Here is a 26,130-nt window from a genome sequence, read left to right as displayed (position 1 = left end):
AATATTAATTATTTCTCTCTCCATTTTAAATGACAATTGAAAAAATATAATTAGAATATAATTACAAATTAATATATAATATTATAAATAGTAAAATATGAAAAAATAAAATAAATTCATAATTAAAAAATTAAAAAATTTTCAAAATTATTAATTACTCATTACTATATAATGAATAAATGGATAATTCAATTTGGAGATTTGATGTGAATAGTCAAAATTAAATTAATCTTATATTATTTTATTGTCATATAATGAAAAAATAGCTATTCCAATGTAGAGATTTATATAAATGGAATAGCTAAAAGTTAAATCCATCTTACATTCATAAAAAATGTACTTTAATTTAACTATTCCAATGAGAGTGCTCTAATAAGTGCTTTCTATTTTATCAACCGTGGATTAAAGTTAAAGACCAAGAAAGATTATGAGGTCCTCCTAAAGTAGTACTTCTATTCTATCTAAACATCACGTGATATTCTCGTTTTATTACAACATCAATTTTAATTAATATATATCATATAATAAAATAAAAATACCAAATATCTATAATTAAAAAATATCTAATAATTACTTGAAAAGCAAAACTTCAACAGTCGATAAATGTCACCAAAATCTACAAGACGGAGAATACAGAGGTGAGATTTGGGGGCCGTTTCTTTTTTGTGAGGTCCGTTTGAATATAGAGGTGAGATGATATCATTTCATACAATTTAACCTAATAATCTCGTTATTATTCACAAATTATCTTAACTCGTTTCATTTAACAGTATCCAAACAGGCAACGTGGAGCTGTTCTACACCACGTTCTTGGAGAGTCGACTCTCAACAAAATTGGACACATCCCAACTGGTTGGATTTCTATGGAGCCCCCAAGTCGTCCCACCACCGGAAAATTTAATGAGGAAATAAATAAGCAATTTTGGCAGTATTCATTTTAAGCCGTATATGCTGTCCATCAATTTCTTAACTTCAACAGGAAAGAAAACAGATATTTCAGTTCAGTTGCCATTCAACAATAGAATCACTGATGTGGCTATATTATTGTTCAGTCATATGCAATTTGCTTCAGATTCTCCAACTTCTTCTAATTGATTTTGCTAGGAAAAATCAACTCGGTTTTAACTTCCTTTTTTTTTTTTTCCCCACCACGTAAACTGAATAATTAATGAGTTCTTGAACGATAAAATTACCTCTATATTGCCTGTATTCAGCTTGAAAGCAAAGTGCAAGCACAAAACATAGCCTCCCTACCCGTCTCGATACATACCAGACGACGACGACGATTGCGACGACGACGACGACACCAGTTTTATGAAGTTATGAAATGTCATTTTTGGGAAAACAAATTACAAAAAAGAGCAACACCACGCGGAAAAATATCTGCAAATATAGGTCGAATGAAGTAAAATGAGATATGGGAAATGTAACTTTTATTTCCAAAAAGAAACAAATTCAAGAAATAACTTCCACAACAGAGTTTCTATGACTAGGTATGTAACCGCAATATCAATCTACAAAGACATCATAATATCCGTAAATTTGGCTCCTCTGGAAAGTTCCTACAATACTTCTCTCTATTCTGCTCCAGACTCAAAAACCCTTCAATTCCTGCATGCAAGACTCATCTCCATAACAACTTTGGAATGACCAATTAAAGTTTGCATGCTGGGTAGGTAACTGCTAACCGGAAACTTCTTGGCACGGTTGGAGAATGTAGCCATTTCCAGCAATCAGTCGATTTTTCAAATTTACAAACCTGACAAGTACCTCCATCACTATTAAGCATGGCTTGAAGAATTCATATTCCCCAGCATTCAACACAAGCACGAGATAACCTGAAAGTATTAGTAATCACACTTAAAATTGCCACACATGATTAGATAAGAGTTTTTTTTTTTTTTCAGAAATGTTTGGTTCACAAAGAGTTCTCCCAAAAGGAAAGGTCGCAAACTAATGTGGTTTGTTATGGTATATCAAACAGTAGAGTTCTTTTTATTGTAAGGTAGATCTATCGTATCACATTTAACCACAGTAATTGGTCAGCTTTACTTTTGCGAGATCTTGAACCTAGCATTTGCCCTTTTTAGAGAGAGAGAGAGAGACAACAAAAATGAAGTCAAAACACACCTTCAGGATGCCGTACGAGTCACCCACCCTGGATGAGTCTATAATTGAGAATAAGGTCCTCAGATTTCTTCCAGACATAAGCCCGCACAGTGGCTAAGCTCACGTCTGGGGACAAGACCTATAAAAAAGCAAAATAATTTTTCCAAATCAGAACAATGTTGAAAGTAATTCCATTCACCAAATCAGAACAATCGATCAAACCAGACTCTTTATAATATGCATTAAGCTCTTTCTTTAGCTTAGAGCCAATATATATTGGCTCTCAAAGGAACCCCTAGGGATTGGCTCAAGTGGTAAAGGCCTTGGGCTTGGGGGTATGCTCCCCCCAGGTCTAAGGTTCAAATTCCCTTAGGTGCAAACAATCTCTAGGGGCCATCGGATTGGGGGATTTTTTCCTTGAATTATCCGAGGTGGACTTGCAGGAAAGTACTTGCCGAGGGCTTGTGCAACCCCGGGATTAGTAGGGACGCTGTTCCTGGACACCCGGTGCCAATAAAAAAAAAATATTGGCTCTCAATGGAGTATGAAACTGTGTGGATGTCATGTAGCTTGAGTATTGAGTTTCAAATTCTTAGACTTGATAATATAAAAATAAAAGCTAATAATACTAAAAAAAAATTGAGAACACGCATTGGAGACTGACATGTTGACAAATATCAGATCGATACGTTGAGTATAGTTGGAAATTGAAATTCAAGAAGTAAATGCAATCACATTACTTGTAATGAAATTCCAACTTCAAAGAGAACATCTTAGTTAGGGGTACAATATTTCCAAAAAAAAAAGTGTATCCAGTTCTTTCTTTCTTTGCTTTGTCTATATTACTCTTTCACATATTCAACATTTCCATCCCCGTAAAATCCTAGTTAATAAGCCAGAAGCTCATTGAAAAGCTTAACTCCTACTGAACTATACATCCAGAGTGTAAATCGACTAACCTGATTGTTGCACAATATCTCTATAGAGGGTTTGAGCTTTTGCCAAGGCTTCACTCCAGACCGATAAGATCCATCCCCAATCACTGAATGAGTTAACTGCCCTCCAACAAGTCCAGGAGTAAATGTTCCCTCGGGATTTACACTCTCCAAGGGTTTGTCAAGAACCATCTTTTCTACAACATAATTAATTACCTGCATTAACAAAGCAGAACTCCCCATTAATCATTATTCTTCCAAACCATGCAGAAGGTGCACATCAACATAACACACAAAATTACAAGAAAAAAGAAGGTTGTACTCTATAATGAATACAAGTTATTTGCATTCTGACAATACATGTCAATTTTAGCACATTCATATGTAGAACCATACCCACTCAGGTACAAGAAATTTTAATTTTCTGAGAGGTTTGCCATAAAAACATCCTATTACAGAATTCTTATATTTTTTATTTGATCTAGGGAAAGCTATCACTTAATTCTACTACTCTTTGTTGATAAGGGAGTATTATAATATATAATAAGATGTCAACTAATGAATAATACAGTGAAACTGAAAACCATTTATCGTGTTTTACTTTTACCTTTTGTTTCTACAAACACATTCAAAACGGGAATAAGGGGCCAAAGCAAAACAAGACACCATCTTAAATTGAGAAGTCCAGACCTATTAACCTTAGAAAATACATCAGCTAATTTTCTGGTTTCAGTGAATGAAATGTCATAAGTACTAACTTATAATTCTTCTCTAGCTTAAGTTTTGGGAAAATCTCATCTTGCACCCTAAATTACCACCATTTTTTCAAATTGAAAGAAATTGATGGTTTGAGATATCAAAATGTAGGTTTGGGTGCAATTTGAAAAGGTGGTAGAAATTTGGGGATGAAAAATGAAATTTTTCCTAAGATTTTGTTTGAAAACCTGAGAGCCAACCTATTGCCACTACTAAGCCCCAACTGCCAAAAGATATGGAAGGAAAATAACAAACAGCAAGCCTCCAATGAAAGCTGAAATTACAGTGAGTGAGTAGGATTTATTTTATTTTATTTTTATAAGTAAAACAAGTATTATTAATCCAAGAATGGGCAACAACTGCCAATTACATGAGTGAGTAGGATTTCTTTTCAATGTACAATGTAGTAAGTCTTCCTTAGGCTACCGATTTGAGGAACTACTTTTTTTTTTTTTTTATAGGTAATCAAGAAGTTTTATTCATAGAAATAGGCACTGCCCAAGTACACAGGGAGTATGCATGAGAAGCCCCTAGGTATAGTTTACAATCGAAAGGAGAAAGTCATGGACATTTAGTCCATTACAAACAATGGCCCCTGCCCATAAGATCAATGATTTAAAAAAGAAAACTTTGAGCTCATCTGTTGTTCTCTCACGATCTTCAAAGCTCCTAGCATTTCACTCCTGCCAGAAGCACCAACACATACATATAGGAACCATTCTCCAGATGGCTGCCACTTGTGAGTTACCGTGAAGGCCTCTCCAGCTTGTAAGGAAATCCACCAATGTGTAACTACTAATGTGTAATGTGTTTTTAAGTGCACTAAAGGAGACATCGTTACATCCAATATCACACCAAAATATTCCAAAAATTTGTTAGTCAATTAATAGTAGAAGAACTCTTCAAGACAATTAGAAAATAAGTAGATTACTTAGATAACCATTACGACAAAGAGTATTTGTATGGAAGATTGATAATAAAGTGCTACTATATTTGTCTCTTATATAGAAAATAACAAGGCAACAGTTATAATTCACAGATGCAAGTGAATTCCCTATTTCTTGCATATAGGCCTTTATAGTATGTAGTCTGAAGAAGGAAATTATGAATGACTCAAGTCATATATGGATCTTCAAATGCTTGGACTGAAGTTGAGATGTTGCCAATAGTTCAAGCACTTAATTCAAAATCCAAAATAGACCATTCTCTTCAAACAAACAGTGATTTATAACACAAATAAAGTTAAAACCCCTCTATGTCCACTTCTAATTAGGTGTTTTTAACGTATACTTCAAGTGTACTTCAGCATCGCCATATATTGTTAATCAAATTATTTACTGACAGAAAAAACGTTTGGATGTTCGCTGAAAAGAAAACCCAAAAACTTACTTTTTGAATCCTCAATATACGAGGTGCACTTAGTTTTCCTTGTGTCAGAATCTGAACAGCTGAACCTTCACATGGATGTAAATAAAAGCTGCACCTGCAGAATTAGTAAAAATCTTGCTAGGTGAAAAAATAAATAGCTTCAGTTCGCCAATGATTCTTTAAATATAAGTAATCATTGCACTCTTTGAGCACAATGAGATTCTACAAGCAAAAATCAAATACAGGCCATTTTTATCTGTTCTTTAAATCCAGAAAAAACAAAGAATAAGAACAAATTAGAGACAAGTAGAGAAGCAGCAGAATCTTCAAGACAGTGAGTCAACGAATCTTTTATCAAATTCTCAAGAATATGCACGTATCATAATTTTATAATAGTTTTATTAGGTTCTTCCTATATATAACCATGTACTTGGGCCATGGCTATTGACATCATCAATAAAATTTATGATTATCTAAAAAGAAATATTTTTATTAGGTTGTAGCCGAACAGCATGCTAGAACCCAGTGCTTCGCGAAGAAAACATGGAGATGAGCAAACAAATACACTTGAAAGTTGAAACATGTCCTTAACATGTAGTGACAAATTTCCAGATAATAAAAATCAGCAGAAAGAAGAAGGCAACATCCAAACACTCAACATCAATGATAAAAGAAAAAACAAAGTTCTATATTTGCAAAATTTCTTGCAAGTATAAAAGTTCAACGAACCAAAAGAAAATGCATGGGAAGTTAGAAGTTTACTTAGTATTTTCTCTGGGAGGTAGGCGGTTATTTAACACACAGTCCAGACACCAGAAAGGAAAATCTTTCTCATCTTCAGTTCCATTTAAATCAGTAATTTTCTTTCTCCATGGACCTCCATGAGAACCCTCAGTAATGAGGGAAGGAGGGGAAACAGTTGAAAATTCAAATGGAGGATACACCATCGTGTCATTCTCAGCATTACAATCAACTTCAATTCTTGAATGAGTAATACTTCTGTGGCTAACATCCTTCCCAGATAACACATCCCCATTAGCAGAAGGCTGGGATCCAACTCTTTGCTTTCTCTTGGCCAACCAGTGAGCCAAAAGTCCTTTAAGGGTTTCTCGAGCTAGATTAACCTGCGAAGAGAAACGCAACATAAGCTTCAGGAGAACATCCAGAAAAGACTAGCTTTCAACTTTTCATATCAAAAGATAATTGAACTTGTAACCGAAAGAAGAGGTTGTTGTAAAACTGCATTCTTAATTGGGAAATACTCTAGCCACAAATGGATTACACAAAAGTAATCTCACAAGCTCATGTGGTTTGATGTGGTTCGTCAGTTTGTAAAGTTACTTTTATTGTAATGTAGATCTAATGGACCACATGAAACCACGTTAGCTTGTGGGATTACTTTGTGTAATCTCTTTGTGGCTGTAGCAGTACTCTTCTTAATTTCTTATTATTGCATAATATTGGTAAATAATCAGAATTCTAGCACAAGTAGAAGAACTAGAATGGTGTGAGAAACCAGAGAATCATAACACTTGGCAACTTATACACGGCATCATGATGTTGTGAACAAACATAAAAGACCAATATAAAGTTTGAGGCCACGTTCTGATCTTCCTGGTTTATACGTTCCTTTCAAGAAAAGCAATATAGTTTTTTTTAATGAGTAAGAAAAGCAATATAGTTACAAAGATATAAGCTAAAAAATTGCATTTTCTCAAAAGAAACAAAGTGATAAAAAACTCAATAGAAGCAAGACCAACAAAAATCGAGACAAAAGACTGTTACTCCAGTACACCTGAAATATACAAGAGATCCACATAAGGTCCTAAATAGCAACCCAAAAACAAATAAGTAGATAGACATTTTTCATTGAGCAAATCAATGCAAAAAAAACAGGGACAAAACAGGGACAAAAAAGAGCGGCAAAGGAGGACAAATCAATGCAAAAAAAAAATTCCAAACTGGAAAAAAGCAATAGTGGAAAGACCTTGTGATTCTAAAAGTAGATACCTTATCATCCTCGGGTTTACCAACAATGCTAAGGTCAGCTGAGTACATCTCAGCTGAGAAGCATTGTGGGGTGTCCAAATGGATAGATAAACTTCCAAGCCTGGTATCCACAGTGAACCACGTAGGAATGCTTACCTAAAGCAGTCCGAAGTTTATAATGTAAGTCACCAGATATTTCAGAGTGAAACTACAATATATATCCAAGACAGGCTATGTTAGATTTTTTTTTTTTAAGGTAATGAAGAGGCTGTATAAACAAGGTAATAGGCATAGCCAGAGAGAAATTATACCATCTCAAAGAGCTCTTCCCTTTTCTTCTCAAATGACACCTGGAACAAGAAAAGTTCGAATGATTATGGTGTTGTTTTCCTAAAGTGAGATTTATGGATTATTAGTATAGAAAAAACATTGCAACTAATAATCTGTACAATACCTTTCCATAATCCTCAACCACAATGCCCCTGGTAACCTCCCACAGCTTTACCGAACCAGAGGTATCCTGTTAATGCGAGACATTATTTTACATTACAGAGGATAACATAAATATCGTCAAAAATGAAGATTAAAGGCAAAAAATGACTTTTATCATGGTAAATATGAGGGTGGCATGATGATTACCTTGGTCAACACATTCCTTCTATTATTCATAATTTCATGCTGCACTATTCCAGGAGTTCCAGGAATGCTTAGTGTTGGTTCTTTGTAAACAGGAACCTACGCAAAAATGCCAAAGCATTAGAATCTCAATGAGACAGAACACTAAGATCAGTTCCTAAGATGCAAATATCCAAAAGAAACAAATTTAAGAATTAAAAAACTGAAATAGAACTCAAGAATACTGATCTACAAGGATTCAACAACAATGTAAGACATGCAATAACATCAACAAAATTAAAAAGAAGCATTACTCACAGGGGTAGATCCCTCTAAGGAAACCCTTGCCCGTGAAAAGGATAGGTTTCCAGCTAAGAAAGAACCGCCTCTTTCAAAGACCTTCTGAGGATTGCGTCCCTCAGCAGGCCATCTATTGATGGAAGAATCTGTTGTTGCAACCCAGATACTATCGTCATGTAAAGCCAATTGCAGAATGGGGTGCTCCCCTGTGCAGAGCAAAAGACTCTCTCTTGTTGCCAAGTCTGTCAAGTATAACTGAGGGTATAAACAGAATTGGGAATCAAAAAGATGAGAATCAAATATAAATAACAAAAGACATTCAAGAATAGAAAGAAAATGCAGGATAATTATAATTAGTTAATTTACACAAGAAAACTATACTCACAGAAAGGTCTCTCCCACCGCTATAAACATGACTAAATGTTGGAGTACTGGCAAGTGCCCAAACAGAATCTGTATGCACAGCATAGGAATGCACACATCGCTGCTGACCAAGATCCCAAAGTCTATAAAGAGTGGTGGTATAGTTAATTGACTACAACCAAAGCACAGTTGCTGATACTCATACACATACATGTTTGTATGCTTACATACAATACATGGTTATTTTACAGTAGAAGATAGGTGCGAGAAATCTACCTGATCATAGAGTCAGAAGATCCCGATAAACACAGTCTGCAACAATTAAGTTTACCAAAACAATCACTAATTTGCAAGAAGAAAATAGTAGGAAATACAGTTTGCATACATGCTGTATAGATGAAACATCCAATCAGGATGTATTAACATAGAAAAATTAGTCTAAAGTATCATTGAATACTCGTGTTTGTGAGTTCTATGAAAGAGAATTTGCAAAATTGCATGGAAGTATTGCTGCAGTTTGGCTAATTGAAAATTGTGTATATCGGTTTACGCTGAAAACTTGGCAACTGATATGAGCCCAACTAAAATATTTTAGCCTAAACCTGCACAAGCATAGTCTCTAAAACAATGGATGGGATGGGAAGGGAGATGATTTATATCCAAAACCAGGGAAAAAGAATTGCAATGAAGAAGTAAAGAGCTATTGAACCAAATCTACAGAAATTTACTTTTTATGAAACTGAAGACACAACTGTTAACTGTTGAGGTTGTCTATGTGGCCCTACATGCTACAAGGGCCATTTAGGGGATGCTTAGGAAATGAGATGAGAAATCTATGAATAATAGTGAAATGGTTTGAGTTAAGATGTTTTGTTGGGGTTTGGGAAAGGAGAGATAAAAAGTTGAATAAAAATATTATAAAGTTAAAATCTTGTTAGAATATATTTTTTTAATATTATTTTTGTTTTGAGATTTGAAAAAGTTGAATTGTTTTTTGTATTTTATTTGGAAGTTTGGGAAAGTTGTAATGATTAGATGAAAAGTTGAAGATTTGAAATTGAAGAGTGTTTGTATTTGAGTGATGTTTGGGAAGGAAATGAGATGAGATGAAACCATCTCTATTTCCAAACAACCCCTTAGTAGATGTGAAGTTTCCCTTGAATGGAAAACTCTTCTCTAGCTCATGTCGAAATCCATATCAATAGACATACAAGTTGGGTGGTCATCTTTTCAAATACTCCACTCAGATGTTATCACATATATCAAGAATTAATGAAAATCTCTCAAAACAAATTAAGGATCAGAAAAAGTTTCAAGTCAAATAGCTGTAATCAAAGAAAAAACGTAAATTCCTTTCAGTCTCAGTAAAAAATAACATCTATGAACGCATCAAATGTTACATATTGAATAGTAACATTTGAAATCAATATGAAACTTTTATCAAAACCATTTTTTGATAAGTGAACTCTTACCAAAACAATTTTACAATATAATTCACGATAAAACTGCCTACCCATTGAACATACCTTCCAGTAGAATCCATAAGCAAAACCCTAATGTTATCCGTATGACCTCGTAATTTCATAGTCTTTGAACCAGTTCTTGGGTCCCAAACACGAACAACCTAGAGAAAATAAGAAGTTCGATAAACCACATTTAAATAATGATAAAAGTTATGAGAGTCAATTCAACATGTGCACATAGATTTTTTATTCTTATGTTTAAGTAAAAGTAATAACCAATAGGCATGGCCCAAGTACACTGGATATATACAAGAGAAAACACCTAGCTAGGAAGAAGTGCACATTGATAATGCAGAAATGTAATAAAGTCAGAAGTCCAATATAACAGTTACAATAAATATCAGAATATACCTTCTCAGTTCCACCGGAGACAAGAAGTGTGCCGCTATCATTCATTGCCAATGCATAAACAGACTCCTTATGGCCTTTGGCAGCAAGTGGAACATATCCTTGGGACTGATTTGTATGTGTAGAAATGCTATTGCTTGAGCTTATAGTACGCAAACTAGTAATCGGGAGCAAATTCCCTGAACCATTGACACCATTTGGACAGTCATCTTCCATTGCATCACTGGACTTTGAGAGTGGAACAAGCGCAGCCTCAAGATCCCATACGAAAACCTCCCCTCCAAGGCCACCAGAGGCAACAATATTGCTCTAAAAAGCACGACACTATAAAAGGATCAGAAAATGAATTTTATAGTACATGATACTAATCCTCAAGCACAATTTGTGCAGTCACGTTAATGTGAAACTTTTTTTGATAGGTCACGTTAATGTGAAACTCATATGTATACCAGGATGTGTTGGGAGGAACCTATCATCCATGCAGTTAATAAGGTCTACAAAAAATTAGACAAAGGAATTACATTTTTTTCTGCAGCAGCAAGACAAGTCACATAGTCTGAGTGTTGCCGGAGAGTCCTTGTACATGTTCCACCAGACAAACAGTTCCATGCCTAGAGTATCATAACAAGTATTACCACTAACAACCATGTCAGTCAACAAAACAACAGCCAAAGATAGTGCTGAAACTGCAAAAGTGACAACTATGATCAAATTCACGAACCTTAAGTGTGGTATCTGAGGAACAGGAAACAAGTGTATTGTCACCTGCAAGAACAGTATCATTAACCTGCACAACCGAAGACATTCCCATTAAATTCAATTGTAAAGTATATACCCGATAGAGATCAAGAGATAATATCTTATAAAGGAAGAAAAGCTATAAATATGAAAATTAAAAATTAGAACATGTTACAAAAGGCAGAAGACATTGATGTCAACACTTTTTCCCTTGTCCCACATCAGATTGACTTAATGAATAAATCTAAAGCCCTACATGGTCAAGAATCACAATACAAAAATATCCTACACGTAAGCCATTCATGTGTCTAATGGTATTCTACTCTTTTGTTATCTGTAACAAGATGGCCGTTCAAGTCTTATGGCCAATTATGGAACTGGATTTTGCCGGGAAAAAAATAACTTAAATTGGATCCTTTTCACCCCAACCTAAAAATAAGCTCAAAGAATTGGCAGTAATAATTGAAACATGAATAAGGGAAAAGGACAGAAGATAGGTAAACAGTACCCAGTCCACATGAGACTCAAAAGTAGTAGAGCAGGTGGCTGAATCTTCCATCAAATCCCATCTTTTAAGTGTTCCATCACGGCTCCCAGTGAAGAGGTAATCACACCCATCAGTTCCTACTGACTTTAATACAGCCAAACAATTCACACCTGCAGAATGCTGCAGATAGAAAAAGATTGCAAAATGTGGTAATATTAGATTCTCCGACTCAATTCACAGTAGTAAGATTATCATCCTACCCTCGGAAGATTCAGAAAGAATGCCTTCTCAGTTCCCCCACACAGGGAGAAGAGGGGGTGCATGCACAAGGATGAACTCGTATTGGGGGATGCAGGAGTAACGGGTCTGACACTTTCATGGTTTTTAATTTTTTTTTTGATAAGTAAAACAAGAATTTATTAATATACCAAATGTCGAATACAGAGAAAATGCCCTAATTATGTAGGCACATTAGAAACTAGGAAAACATGAAGGTCCATGCCATTAAAGTCTATTGCAATGGCCCAAGTACAAAGAGTCCTAAAGAAAAACAGTTTAAGCTCCTCTAAAGTTCTCTCTTTGTCCTCAAATGTCCTCTCATTGCGCTCTTGCCATAGACACCACATAATACAGATGGGGATCATCTTCCAAACTGCTTTGATCTGTCTCACCCCACGAATCGAAGCCCAGCAAGCCAATACCTCCAAAACTGTTTGCGGCATAACCCACATTAACTCCATCTTTTTAAACACCTCGTCCAAAGAGTCCTGGCTATCTCACAGTGTAAAAGTAAATGATTTCCCGACTCACCCCCGCTTTTACACATACAACACCAGTTTGCAATAATAATCCTCCTCTTTCTTAGATTATCCGTAGTGAGAATCTTACCCAACGATGCTGTCCACACAAAGAAAGAGGCTTTGGGAGGAGCCTTATGACGGCAAAGCCTTTTCCAGGAAAACTGTATCTCTGAAACTTGTGTGACAACCTTATAAAAAGAGCGAACAGAAAACACCCCATTCCTTGCAGGACACCACCACAACCCATCTTCCTGCTGGATGTTTGGACGAATAGAATAAAGGGGGCTATAAAAATCAACAAAACTCTCCATCTCCCAATCATGTGCCGCTTGGTTGAAATTGATATTCCAATGGATGTTTCCACCTGAGACTTCCATAACCTCCGCCACTGTGGCATCTTTAGTACTTGCAATTAAGAAAAGAGACGGAAACAGATCTTGAAGAACACTGTTATTACACCACGCATCCTTCCAAAATCTGATCTTAGAACCTGTCCCTAATTGCAATCTAGTGTGACGATGGAAGACTACCCATCCTCTTCTAATATGTTTCCATAGCCCCATTCCAGGAGCTCCTCCAACTTCTCTAGTACACCACCCCTTCCCTAAAACAACATATTTGCTCTCGATCACAGTCTTCCATAAGGCTTCTGGTTCCTTAGTATATCGCCACAACCATTTGCCAAGTAATGCCCGGTTAAACAACCTCAAATTTCTGACACCCAAACCTCCATTGGAGATAGGACGACATACCATCTCCCATTTAACTAGGTGGAATTTGAACTCCTCTCCTAAGCCCCCCCACAGAAACTCTCTCTGTAATTTCTCGAGTCGACCCGCCACACTCACCGGTAAAGGGAATAATGATAGATAGTAGGTGGGTAGATTTGAAAGTGTACTTTTGATTAATGTGATCCGGCCCCCTTTAGACAAATACATTCTCTTCCACCCTGCTAGTCTCCTCTCTACTTTTTCAATCACTATATCCCAAATTGTGCGTGCCCTCGACGCTATACCCAGTGGCAATCCCAGATAAGTCATAGGAAGAGACGCTATCTTACACCCCAGTATATCAGCCAGCACCCCTATATCCTGAATTTCCCCAATTGGTACCAACTCGGATTTATCATAATTCACCTTTAAACCAGACACTGCTTCAAAACACAGCAGCAGTGCCTTCATAGTCCTCAACTGGCCTTGATCAGCCTCGCACATAATGAGCGTATCATCTGCAAACAGCAAATGAGAAATAATTGTACTACTTCTACTAGACGATCCAATTTGGAAACCACTGATGGAACCATTAGACACTGTGGCTGAAATCATCCTACTTAGTGCCTCCATAACTATGACAAAAAGTAAAGGGGATAACGGATCCCCTTGTCTCAAACCACGAGAGCTTGGGAAGAAACCCTCTGGACTGCCATTAATCAACACCGAGAAACGTACCGTAGATATACACCATCTTATCCAAGACCTCCACCTCTCTCCAAACCCACACCTATCCAGTAAATAGAGAAGAAAATCCCAATTCACATGATCATATGCCTTTTCCATATCTAATTTGCACATAATCCCTGAGTTGCCAGCCTTCACTCTACTGTCAAAACATTCATTGGCTATTAAAACCGCATCAAGGATCTGTCTACCTTTAACAAAAGCATTCTGTGGTTGAGTAACAATCTTCCTCAATACTCCACTTAATCTATTGGAAAGCACTTTAGCAATGATCTTATAAATACCATTTACTAAGTTAATAGGCCGAAAGTCTGTGATCTCAATGGCCCCAACCTTTTTCGGGATCAATGCAAGAAAAGTAGTGTTTAGACTTTTCTCAAATTTACCTATTGTGAAGAACTCTTGAAAAACCTTCAAAAGATCCTCCTTAATCACGTCCCAACACTCCTGGAAAAAACCCATAGAGAACCCATCCGGTCCGGGAGCCTTATCTTTTGCCATCTTCCTTATCACTTCAGAAACCTCTTCCTCTTCAAAAGCCCTCTCTAAACTGGTAACATCCCCAGGATCAATAGTATCAAAAGCCAATCCATCTAAAGTAGGCCTCCAATCCACCTGCTCAGTAAGAAGCTTTTCAAAGAAAACGACCACATGCTCTTGAATGACTACCTCTTCTCTACTCTCGACACCCTCGATTCTCAGAACTTCGATGTTGTTATTTCTTCTATGTGAGTTTGCCATTTGATGGAAGAACTTCGTACTCCGGTCCCCTTCCTTCAACCAAAGAGCTCTTGATTTTTGACGCCATGAGATTTCTTCCTGTAGGATTATCCTTTCAAGATCAGCCTCCAATACAGTTTTCTGAGCTTGTTCCTCCTCATTAAGTGGCCTCCCTTCTTGCAATCTTTCTAGCTCCTGAATTTCCAACCACTTTGTATTTTTGTTCTCCTCCACATTACCAAAAGATAGTTTATTCCACTCCTTTAAGTCCTTTTTTAAGGCTTTCAGTTTGTTAGCCAAAATAAAACTGGCTGTACCTTCAAAATGATACGAAGTCCACCATTGTTTAACCCTTTCCACAAAGCCTTCTGAACTCAACCACATGTTTTCGAACTTAAAATACATTCTACCATTCTGAATACCTCCACAATCCAGCATAATAGGCCAATGGTCCGAGGTTATACGTGCCAAACGCTTTTGCCATACATCCGGGAAATGACATTCAAACTCAGGTGAAATTAAAAAGCGATCCAAGCGGGACCACGTCTGATTATTTGACCATGTGGCTGGACCACCTGCTAGTGGAAGATCTAACAAATTCAAATAAAAAATACACTCTGAGAACTCCAGACTTGCTGGCCTCAATCTCCTGCTACTAAGACATTCACTCTGGAACTTAACCACATTGAAATCCCCCCCAATACACCAAGGAAGCTCCCACCAACTCTGTACCCCTGCAAGCTCATCCCACAATACACTTCTTTCAACGTCTAAGTTAGGCCCATATACACCTGCAAATGCCCATAAGAAATCATCTGACACACACTTAAAAGAACACACAACCATATATCTCCCTATGTACTCCTCCACTTTCACCACTACCCTTTTATCCCACATTACCACAACTCCTCCCGAAGCCCCTAAAGAGGCCAAATATACCCAGTCTACATAAATATTGCTCCATAAACTCCGAATAGTCCTCCTATTAATCATCTTCAACTTCGTTTCCTGTAAACATACTATGTCCGCCTTCCACTCACGGAGTAAACGTCTAACCTGGAGACGCTTCTCTACCTCGTTTAGACCTCGGACATTCCAAGATACTATCTTGGGCTTCATTGGGAAACATTCAGCCCCTTCCCCTTTGCCTTATTCCTGCTGGAACTAGCTTCCGAGTTCATTGACCACATCAATCTTTTTAATTCCCGACTTTTCTTTGTGTTCCCCCTCTTTTTTTGGTGATGTCCAGCTTCCATAGCAGTTAACAAGGCTATGAACTGCTCCTCATACCCATCGCACTCAATTCCCACAACATGTTGAATTTCCTTTGCTTTATGAATGACCCAATCTGATGCTTGATCTGGAAAATAGTGACTTAATGGGATAGGATTTCCCATTTTATTATTCTGAAAATTCTAAAACTCAGTCCCCACTGAAAACTCCTCCAAATTACAAGCCTCTGGGATGAACAATTCGTCTTCCACGGAGTGCATAAAATCATCCGAATCATCCTCAACCTCAGCCAACTCGAAACCCTCCTCTGGTATCCCAGAATCTGTCGCCTGGGCCAAAGAAACCCCAGAAACTGTCTTCGTCGATTTCTGTTTCTCCATAGAAGAAAAAGCATTTTCGGCTAACAGCGCCTGTTGAGCACAGACCTCGGGCGAAACCTCACCGGCGGCCCCCACTGCTTCCATCGGCGTCGTCTGTGACCCCGCGGCCTGACCCCTCGCCGTCGGAAGGCTTTCCGGCACAAATCCGAGATTCAACAGCTCGGTAGAAGTCGGGCTAGGGTTCTCGATCTCCCTCGGTTCGGGTCCAGACCCGTTATTACGGGTACTGGGCATCGACCCGCCACTATGGGTCATGGGCTGAGGCCCACATCTGGGCTTTGACCCGCCAAAGGTCCTAGGCTGACGCCCACAGCTATGGGCCCTGGGCTTTGACCCGCCACTATGGGCCCTGGGCTGAGACCCATTATTCTGGGCCCTTGGTTGGGACGGCCCAGCCCCATCAGCCTGCTTGTGCCGACGCCATACCCATCTCTTTGCCTTTGTATTTTTCTGTTGCCCGAATTCTTCTTTGCTCGGCCAGCTTCTCTTTACAAAACCCTTAGTATTATCAGCCACCTCATTATCCTTAAAAGAGCCAACAAAAGCAACAATAACGGCCATATCTCTCTGCAGGGCACACAACTGTCCCTGCATTTCCAGTAGTTTGCGTTGCACCTCCCATGAATCTTGACATGCCACAGAGTCTCTGCCCAGAGCATGGCTCAACGTACCGCCACGCCAAATACCCTTGCCTCTGTCAGAGATCTTTACACCAGCCATCTTCTCCTTCTCAGCTTTCGGAAATGATGAAGAAAGAGCCTCCTTATACGACCGCTCATGAGGCTTCAGTCCCCCTCTTCCATCACTCAGATGACCTCCTCCATGCATTCCACCGAATTTAAAATCTTTTTTCCTTTGCTCTAACAGTGCCTCCATCATTTTCCTCCAACCCCATCCATTCCCCCCTTCTGGAATACATAAAATATTCCTTCTCCCCCCCTGATTGTACTCTGAGATTTCAACATATCTCACTCTCCTATTAGAACAGTGTTGAGTAATAATGCTACTAAAACCATCACGAGTTGCAGAATATACCTCTTTTTTCCCCCTGCTAAGGCTCTCCTCTAGCACCTTCGCAAGCCATTGAATCGAAGAATACCCCAGCATCACTAAGTTCTCTGTTTTCCAGCTACGCTCAGTAACTCTCAAACCACCCCCTCCACATTTTGATAAGATAAAACACTTTGATTCAATAACTACTTCTATAAACTGACCCATCATAACCAACACCACCTCAGAATAACTCAGTAAAAACAACCATGGTGGGTTTTTAATTTTCAAATGACCTTCCATCATGACAAGGAGGTAGGTAAGTTCTTTCAAGTGAAACCATAAAGTAGTGACTGACAACTATTTAAGATACATTCAAGTTTATTTTACCATCCTTATCACACGAAGCAAATTGCAAAGTTTGAAAAGGTTAAGGCAACAGGCATGCAGATAATGGTATAAGATGTTGGTGCCCAAGCTATGCACACAAATTGTTTATATTGTCCACTAGAATACAGAAAACACTACGACGCCTTGGCCAACCAAACTCAGTGGTCCTATGTTTTTATTCTAGGCTTAAGAAATTTATTCAATATTTTCCAAAGTTTCTAAATTATTCTAATATGATTTATATTTTCAATTTTCTTTTAGGGTTAAAAACTTAATAGTCCACGTGGTTTGCCTTTCGAACAGATTGATTCCCATTCTCTAATTTTGAACCTTTTGCTTCTTGTAGTTTCAACTATGTTTAAATGAATTCTTTTGTCAACCTTCAGTTAAAAAACTGTTAGAAATGTTGACATGGCATCCCACTTCAGATCATGCATCATAAAAGAAAAGATTAAAAATTAAAAACCGCATAAAAAACCAAAAATATTTAAAAAGCCAAAAAAATTAAAAAATACAACACAAAATAAAATATAAAACCTCAAAAATATAGTTTAAAAAGACAAAAATTACTTTCAGAAAGCAAAAAAGACAAAGCTAAAAAAATTTATAACTAAAGAAATGTAACCAAGAAAACTTTAAAAAAAAAAAAAAAAAGTTAAATAACAAGCTGTCCCACCCACTAACCTGGGGGCGGTCATGCAGATGCACATTGATTTCCAGCGACCACCCCTAGGAGATCAAGGTTTGGCCTCCCAAGCAAAGGAGAGGGGTAGTCCCTCTCAATTTTTTTTAATTATATTTAATACTTTTTGGGGGGGTTTTGAATTTGTTATTTTTAGAAAGTTTTCATTTTTAAATTTTTTTAAAGTTGATTGTTTTAGCTTGTCTTTTTAGTTTACTTCTTTTCTTAAAGTATTTTTGGTGTTTTAAACTACTTATAGTTTTTTTTTTCATATTTTTATACATTTTCAGGTTTTAATTTTTTGTTGTGTTGTGATTTGTCTTTTAGTTTTGGATTTCCTTAATTGTTTTATCTTTCTAAATGATTTTTGGATTTATATTATTTTAACTTTTTTGCCATGCCATGTCAGCATTTTTAACAATTTTCTAATGGAGGGCTGATTTCCTCCACACCTCAGTGCCAACCACTTACAACTCATCAAAATTAAAACCATCTAAAGCAAAAAGTTCAAAATCAGAGTATAAAGATCAATCTATTCAAAAAGAAAAACCACATGGACCATTTGGTATTTAACCCTTTCTTTTATTCCCGTTTTTAAGCTGCTTGGTTGGAAGCATGAAATCCTTCCAGCAGCAGTAAAACAGCATAACAAGTTTAAGTTGAGTTGGATAACTGGGATGAAACAAGGATAATGAGGAACACCTTCAATGCATTTGCTAGGCATGCAATAAGGGGATATTCTTTCTTATTTGAATCACATAGAACTAAGTTAAAATCAGAAGAAGCAACGCATTGCCACAAAGCAAATAAAATCATACCAACAGAAAACTGTACTGTAATGTTAATAATGACATATTTATTTAAAAGGACACAATTTCATAATCACAATGTATTAAAAGGGGAAAAACCTCTAGTATTTAACTTCCTTTTCTATGACCTGAAACAAAAGAATGAAGGTGGCTCTTTGACCAAAAAAACTTTAAGAAAATAAAACATAGAAATTAGAGTATACTATATAAAGAAAAGATCTATCACCTTTGTGTCATCAGCATCATTCAACACATATGTTAATCTCTTCTCCTTACGAGGGCGACTAGAATTGTTTGTGTTCCCCGCACTACCCACACGGTGCATTTCAGAAACCACTGGAGCGTAAATAAACAAATTGATTAGAGATAATGAAAACATAAATACCTTAAAGAAAAGCCCCTATTGTTTCATTAGTACAGGCAAGTCAATGATCTCGCGTGCTCTTAGTTCTCAGAATATAACAGCACAATTGGCATTCTGGTCTTCTTCTTTTTTCGGGTCAGTAAACATACAAGAGCATCACCTAAGCATGATTATCTAGTGACACAGGAAAGTAATGAATGTTTAAGCCATTGCACTCAATTACAATCAACCAATGGAATAAAGTGTTAAAAAAAAGGTATTCAAAGCTTAACCCTTGACTGCTCACGATCTTCAAAACTTCTTGTATTCCTTTCCCTTCAAAGATACTACCATAGGCACATCGGTACCATCTTCCAAATTGCTGCAATTTGTAAATATGGGCAAGACTAAACTATGCCAGTGCCCAGCAAAGGCCCCAGTTGCAGTGTTACTTGTCAAAAATTAATAAAATATTTGCACAGTAAATTTATTTATTAATATCCTAAATTAGTTATTTCTCTCATATAATGTACTTTTTCCCTAGAATGAAATGAAGGAATAATCTCTTATGGTATAACTTCCTTTTCAGATAGAAAATTCATCATTAAAGCTAGTGTTCACTACAAACAGTCAGATAAAAGCACAATCATAAGAAAATGAGGAAAGAAACTTTGAAATCAAGTACCAATTCATAAAAAAGCTACCATCGTAATCCAGTTATATTATACAGAAGCATCAACCACACAACTTCTTAATCCACTCCCATGTTACCACGAGAAGGCTTCATGAGAACAATACTAATAAAACTATACAAACAAACAGACTTTGTCATCATTATTATTAATGTAGGCATATACAGAAAACGATAGACTTTACAAAACATAAGGGTCGGCTCAAATATTCCAATAGCACCTAATTTCTCAACTCTATCTCCATATATGCATAACCAAGCATGGGTAATGCGGGCCATACTTTCTAGTGACAGAAGTCTCTTAACATTATATGCATAAAGTACTAACAGCCTGATAAAGAAAAAGGCTATGCACTGCAATTAGAATAACACATAATTTTCCAACTTCAGAAATAAGGCTCGTTTGAGCTGAACAATACACTCTACCTTGCCTATCTCAACTTCCTTATACATTTCCAGCACCAAAATACACAAACAAGATCAAACAAAAAAGTTTCAGTCCCATTCTCCCCACTTTATCTCAGTAACCACAAAGTCAAAGTCGCTCACCTCAACAACTCTCATAAAGCGCATCAAACTATTCCAACTCAAAGCCTCTCAATTACTCAACAATCACATAATCTCACCACGCAAAACAAATATTAACACTAAACCGAGTTCGAGATTTCAAATCCCCCCGACGCTAATTATCCCCCCCCCCCCCCCAAAAAAAAAACCGTTGATCCTCGCCTAATATGCAATCAGATCATCAAAATCAGGGTTTCAAAGACTAATGGACTAACCAAAAAATTCCAAAATCAAAACAATATTCATACAAATATACAAATTATAAATGGAAAACGCATAATCTAAAAGAAAAAAGAAACTGAATATATAAGAAGTTTGAATTGTTTTGAAAAGATACATAAACCCTACCCTTGAATCAGTGATTCGACTGAAGCTTTCTCTTTTCTCAGCTAATTTTTTTCTTCTACCGCCTAAGTTCCAATTTGAGAGAGAGAAATGGCCACGGGTTTCGATCGTATTGTTGAGGTCCTCTCCTTTGACTCGGTTTTTTGGATTTTGATGGAGGGCAAGAATGTCATTTAATTGAACATATAGAAGTGTACTCGATAATGTGACCGTGTGGGATACATTTTGAGTACTCGCTTCGCTGGCCGTCTTTTTGCTGGTGGGACCGGGTGGGGAACGTAGGTCGTAGAGGACGAAATGTAATCAATCAGGTGGACTTTGGATTACGGAATTATCCTTATGCGAGTTCTCTTTTTTTTTTTTTTTTTGAGTGAGCCGATTGCGGTTGGGTTTTTTCATTTTTTATGATTTTCTCCTTGTTTCCGTACTAGTAATGCTAAATAAAAATAGAGTACTGCTAGAGTCATTGCTAGCCACAGTTAGCTCTAATATGTATTTTTTAATGTATTTTTTTTACAATTATTTTTTATAGAAATTTTTTTAATATTTTTTAATATTTTAAAAAAATAAAATAAATTTATAATATTATTAAAAAATATTTCCTTAATCATGAAGTAAAAAAAATTATTAAAAAATACTTCCTTAATCACAAAGTAAAATAAAAAAATAAATTTTTTTTATTTTATGATTAAGAAAGTATTTTTTAATAATATTATAATTTTTTTTAAATATTTAAAATTGTTAAAAAAATTTATATAAAAATAATTGTAAAAAAAATACATAAAAAAACACATGATAGAGCCAGCGGTGACTCCAGCAGGAGCCACCAGCGGTGGCTCTATCATTTTCCATAAAAATATACTAGTGCTTTATATTGTATTTGAAAAATAATGAAATTTATTATTAAAAATTTAATTTTTTTATATTAATTTCATATTTTTTCATTTCTTTCAATTAAAATACACGATGATTGCATAATCTATGAATATATCTAACATTTTTATTCATGTAAAAGACTCAAGTGTCCGAGTAAATTAATGTCAATAAATAAATAAACAATATCCTTGTATTTGCTATTAGGTAATGAAGAATTTTATTTTTAGATATATGTCATAATTTGATTTAAAAATAAATTTAAAAATAAATCAAGTATGATTATTTAAATAATATTGATAGTGCACTATATACACCGAATTTAAAAATAGAATAACTCATATATATAATAATTTGTTCCATGTGATATATTTTAGTTTTTACCTTTGAGCTTTTGCCTTTAAGATGTATAGCTACAATTTTTAGAAATTAAAGAAAGGAGATAAATATGGTTTTATAAATCTAAAAAAATATAAGATATTACACTTTTCATCTCATTCTCATTTTACTATATTAATATGACACTAATTCTTAGTCGTTAAGCTACTTATTTTAAAAAATAAAAATTAAACTAAGAATTTAGGGGCAATATAATACCAACATAATGACATGAAAGTGAGATGGAAATATAATAACATAACTTATCAAAAATCCAAAAAATAAAAAAAATAAAAAAATTTGTTCCTATAAAATTTATAAATTGTTGATAGTCAACGCTTGTAAAAGCATCGATAGGAGGTATTACATTTCCAACAATTTCACAGCAAAGTGAGGTTTTGTTTTTGTTTTTGTTTTGTTTTTTCTTCCCATTCACTCATTTGCAATCTTGACAATTTTCTTTCCAACGTTGTCACCATGAAAGAGTCCAATAAAAGCAGAGGGGATGCTCTCTACACCAGGTGTGATGTCTTCAAGGGCCTTGATTTTAGCCGTACGAAGATAATCACAGGTTGTAGACATGAAATCTGCATGAGCATTCATATAATCAGCTGCTAAAAATCCTCGGATTGTAATCCTCTTGTACACAACATCTATCATATCTGGAGCAGCTCGCTTTTCATCTGTGTATTCTGAGATTATCCCACAAACTGCAACTCTACCAAAAGTATTCATGTTAGAAACTGCAACTTCCAGCGTCTCCCCCCCTACATTGTCGAAGTATATGTCAATTCCATCTGGGAATAACCTGTAGAATCATATTCCAAGCACATATGTGTCAATCAACTGAAATAATTCATAATTTTCCTGAATTTCTGAGCACATCATTTGAAGTTTAGTAATTAAGAGGTAATTATTGCCTTTTCAAAGTTGACTTCAAATCCTTTTCTTCCTTGTAGTTGAATGCCTCATCAAATCCAAGCTGTTCTTTGAGTAATTCTACCTGTAATAGGTTTGATAGTCAAGAACTAGAACTAGAACTAGAATTTTCAATGAGGCATTGAAATCAAGATTTCCTCATGTATATATTATATACTTCAGGGTTTAATTATGCATGTAATATGACCTTTTTCTTGCTCCCTGCACAGCCAACAACATAGCAACCAAACAGTTTGGCATACTGTCCAACCAAATTTCCAACTGATCCAGCAGCTGCAGATACAAAGACTTTCTCCCCCTTCTTGGGCTTGCACACCTTAAAAAATCCACCATAGGCTGTCAATCCACTAAACCCTGTAGGAACAAAGATAGAAACGAGTTGTTAAGGAAAGTCTGCATACTGTCACTTACATCGGGGGCAATATATTTGATGTGTCAATAAACGAGCTCGCAAAAATTGGTAACTACTTACCTAGAATTCCTACATGGTAAGTTAGTGGGAAACCCATGGGATCCAATTTGTTTAACATGTTTCCATCTTTTATCATGCTATACTCTCCCCAAGTGATGAAGCCAACAACCAAGTCATCCTTCTCAAACTTGGGATTTCCAGAAGCCACAACTCTTCCCACACCATATGCATCAATAACCTGTCCATATATATATATATAAAACAGCTCAGACATGTATATATACATAGCAGCAGTTTCAGGCTCAAAAATCAACCAATCTCTAACAAAATTGGCATACAAAGTATTACATACCTCTCCAAGGGCTATGCCCTCTGCAAAGCTTATGGCTTTCTGAGAGGGGCTGTAACTCTTCATGCGGTTAATCTGGTATGGATCAATCGATACATATAGATTCTTCACAATGACATCATTGGAACCAAGCTCCACTGATAGACCAAAAGCTGCAGTCTTGAGCTCAAAGTGGGACTCTTTTGGCTCACCATGATTAATGTGAGTCTTTATCGTTATGTACCTGTTGGTCACTTCCATTGCAAGATCCCACTATGTGCCTTTGAAGAGAAGATGAAGCAGCAGAGAAGGATAAGGAACTACTGGTATAAGTAGAACAATACAAACGAGAAAATGAAATGAGGACAATAATTCGGGCTTGAGGATATATCTGCTCATGTTTTCTTTGTCTTTGTCCTACTTGACTCTAAAAAATGAGGGGATCTCGCCTCTCGGCCAACTCTCTTAACTTTTATATTTATATTCTTTCGGTCATTATCATGTGCTTAGCCTCAAAACAGAATCACGACTTAAACAAAAGAATGCAGTTTTTTTAAGAACATTGAAAAAGAGTCAAAAGACAAAGGAGGAATCATTATGTACAACCATCCTCTCTAAAAGAGGAGATGATTTCGACAGCTCCCAGGTCATTGGAATCAAGTCTTATATGAACGGTACAAAAACTTCTCTTGTAATTTTTCCGTGAATTTATCAAGTCTCATTTTGAAGTACCGACCGGCCATTAATTACTACCAAGTACCAAACCTCCCCTTTCGACAATTCCTAGATCATTAAAACCAAGTCTTCTTGCTTGCATAGCCCTATTTTTAGTTTCACATTTGCCCCAGAATCTATCTAATATCTACTCCTAAGACTTCACAGTTCGGTGTTAATCTAACTTAAAAGATGAGATGAGATGAGATGAGATGAGTTGAATTTTTTTATAAATTATAGTGAGTTGAGATAGATAGAGTGAGTTTTGTTAGACCCACCTAATATGAGTTTAGATATATTTAAATGTTAAAATGAATTTAGATATATTTATGAAAAGTTGAAAAAGGTTATAGGTTCCGCATGTAAGATGTGTTGAGTTAAAAAATATTGTGAATCTTACGTATAAAGAGATTTTAAATTGATATGAATTTAATGATTTAAAAATTCAATTGAACTGAACTCAAATACAATCTAAGTTCCAAACCGGACTTAATCTTTTAGATCCAGATCGACCAACCAAAAACATTACTACATTAAACTAACTTTTTTTTTCTTGATTTCTGTGTACATTAACTGCGCACAAGTGGTGTCGCTTTCAAATATGGGTTGAGTGTTCAATCGTTAAGAAAAACTCATATCCACATGCTCTGTATTTCCTTCAGGAATTTGGGAGTGCTTGTTTTCATGGTCTTGTAAACCGTATAGGGCCAGCCTGTTAGGCCCCCACGTCGAGTTGTCTCTAGGGAAGCCGCACATGCCCTAGTCATGATGGGGGAAGACACCTTGGCTAGTCCTCAACCATGCCTTGGCTCGTGGGAGACCACCCATGGGGCGCCCAGAATGCGGGCTAGCGAGGTTAGTGAGCGACTGCCCAAGCGTGCAGCCATGCGCGCGGCACAGCCCGCACAAGCAAGTCAGCCCGCGCGCGCAGCCATGCGCGTGGCACAGCCCATGCACTTGGCATGGGGCGCAGCAGCGCGCCGCACGCCCATGCACATCCTAGTGCGCAGGCCCGTGTGCACGCTAATGGGCCGCAAGGCCCTGCGCGAGCCCAAGTGCCGCAAGGCCATGCGCACACCCTTGTGCCGTACGGCCAGCCCAGCCAGACCAGCAAGGCCAGCCAGCACGCGCGCACGCACAGACCACCAGCATGCCGCACGCCAGCACCTGCCCAAGCCCATCACCCTGCCGCACGCCAGGGAGGTTAGTGGCATGCCATCCAGCGCACGGCTCCAACCCATGCCTTGCAGAGCAGGCCAGTGGCATGCCCACCAGGCATGCCATCCAGCGCATGACTCCAGCCCATGCCTTGCAGCCAACGCCTAGGCCACCAGCCTAGGCCATGCCACGGCTAGACTTGATCCATGACCACTATCATATTGTTTTCTTTATTTATTTTATTTTATTTATTTATTTTATTGAATGGACCTATTGGAGGTTTCCAAATTGTTTTTTTTATAAATAGAACCTTATGCAATTACTTTAGGATCTTTTGGCAAAACTCTTAGTGAGAGAATACTTGTTTGAGAGATCATTTCTCGGTGCTTA

The 26,130-nt window shown here is 36.8% G+C and overlaps 2 protein-coding genes across 3 annotated transcripts; both read right to left on the bottom strand.

Moving 5' to 3' along the window:
• Nucleotides 1-1,416: 1,416 nt before the first annotated feature.
• Nucleotides 1,417-21,093, bottom strand: LOC108999550 (WD repeat-containing protein 48-like). Of its 2 annotated transcripts, XM_035695613.1 has the most exons (19): nucleotides 20,942-21,093; nucleotides 19,219-19,328; nucleotides 11,553-11,711; nucleotides 11,028-11,093; nucleotides 10,828-10,917; nucleotides 10,310-10,615; nucleotides 9,962-10,059; nucleotides 8,712-8,747; nucleotides 8,458-8,578; nucleotides 8,091-8,327; nucleotides 7,797-7,892; nucleotides 7,612-7,677; nucleotides 7,469-7,507; nucleotides 7,179-7,313; nucleotides 5,931-6,292; nucleotides 5,190-5,283; nucleotides 3,069-3,260; nucleotides 2,131-2,248; nucleotides 1,417-1,838 (listed from the first exon to the last, which is right to left on the bottom strand). In XM_035695613.1, the coding sequence occupies exons 2-18, from the start codon at nucleotides 19,315-19,317 to the stop codon at nucleotides 2,150-2,152; spliced, it is 2,295 nt and encodes a 764-aa protein (XP_035551506.1). In that variant the 5' UTR covers nucleotides 19,318-19,328; nucleotides 20,942-21,093; the 3' UTR covers nucleotides 1,417-1,838; nucleotides 2,131-2,149. The 2 variants fall into 2 exon arrangements, with proteins under 2 accessions (XP_035551506.1, XP_035551507.1); XM_035695614.1 differs by lacking the exons at nucleotides 19,219-19,328; nucleotides 20,942-21,093 and adding an exon at nucleotides 19,092-19,111.
• Nucleotides 21,094-22,471: 1,378 nt separating this feature from the next.
• Nucleotides 22,472-24,256, bottom strand: LOC109020347 (2-alkenal reductase (NADP(+)-dependent)-like). The gene is made up of 5 exons (XM_019002792.2): nucleotides 23,893-24,256; nucleotides 23,601-23,778; nucleotides 23,316-23,482; nucleotides 23,110-23,192; nucleotides 22,472-22,997 (listed from the first exon to the last, which is right to left on the bottom strand). Exons 1-5 carry the CDS (start codon nucleotides 24,127-24,129, stop codon nucleotides 22,622-22,624), a joined length of 1,041 nt encoding a protein of 346 aa, XP_018858337.2. The 5' UTR covers nucleotides 24,130-24,256; the 3' UTR covers nucleotides 22,472-22,621.
• Nucleotides 24,257-26,130: the final 1,874 nt, after the last annotated feature.

This window comes from Juglans regia, chromosome 11, assembly GCF_001411555.2.
Source record: "Juglans regia cultivar Chandler chromosome 11, Walnut 2.0, whole genome shotgun sequence".
NCBI lineage: Eukaryota > Viridiplantae > Streptophyta > Magnoliopsida > Fagales > Juglandaceae > Juglans > Juglans regia.
This window is presented reverse-complemented; position numbering and strand designations above follow the sequence as displayed.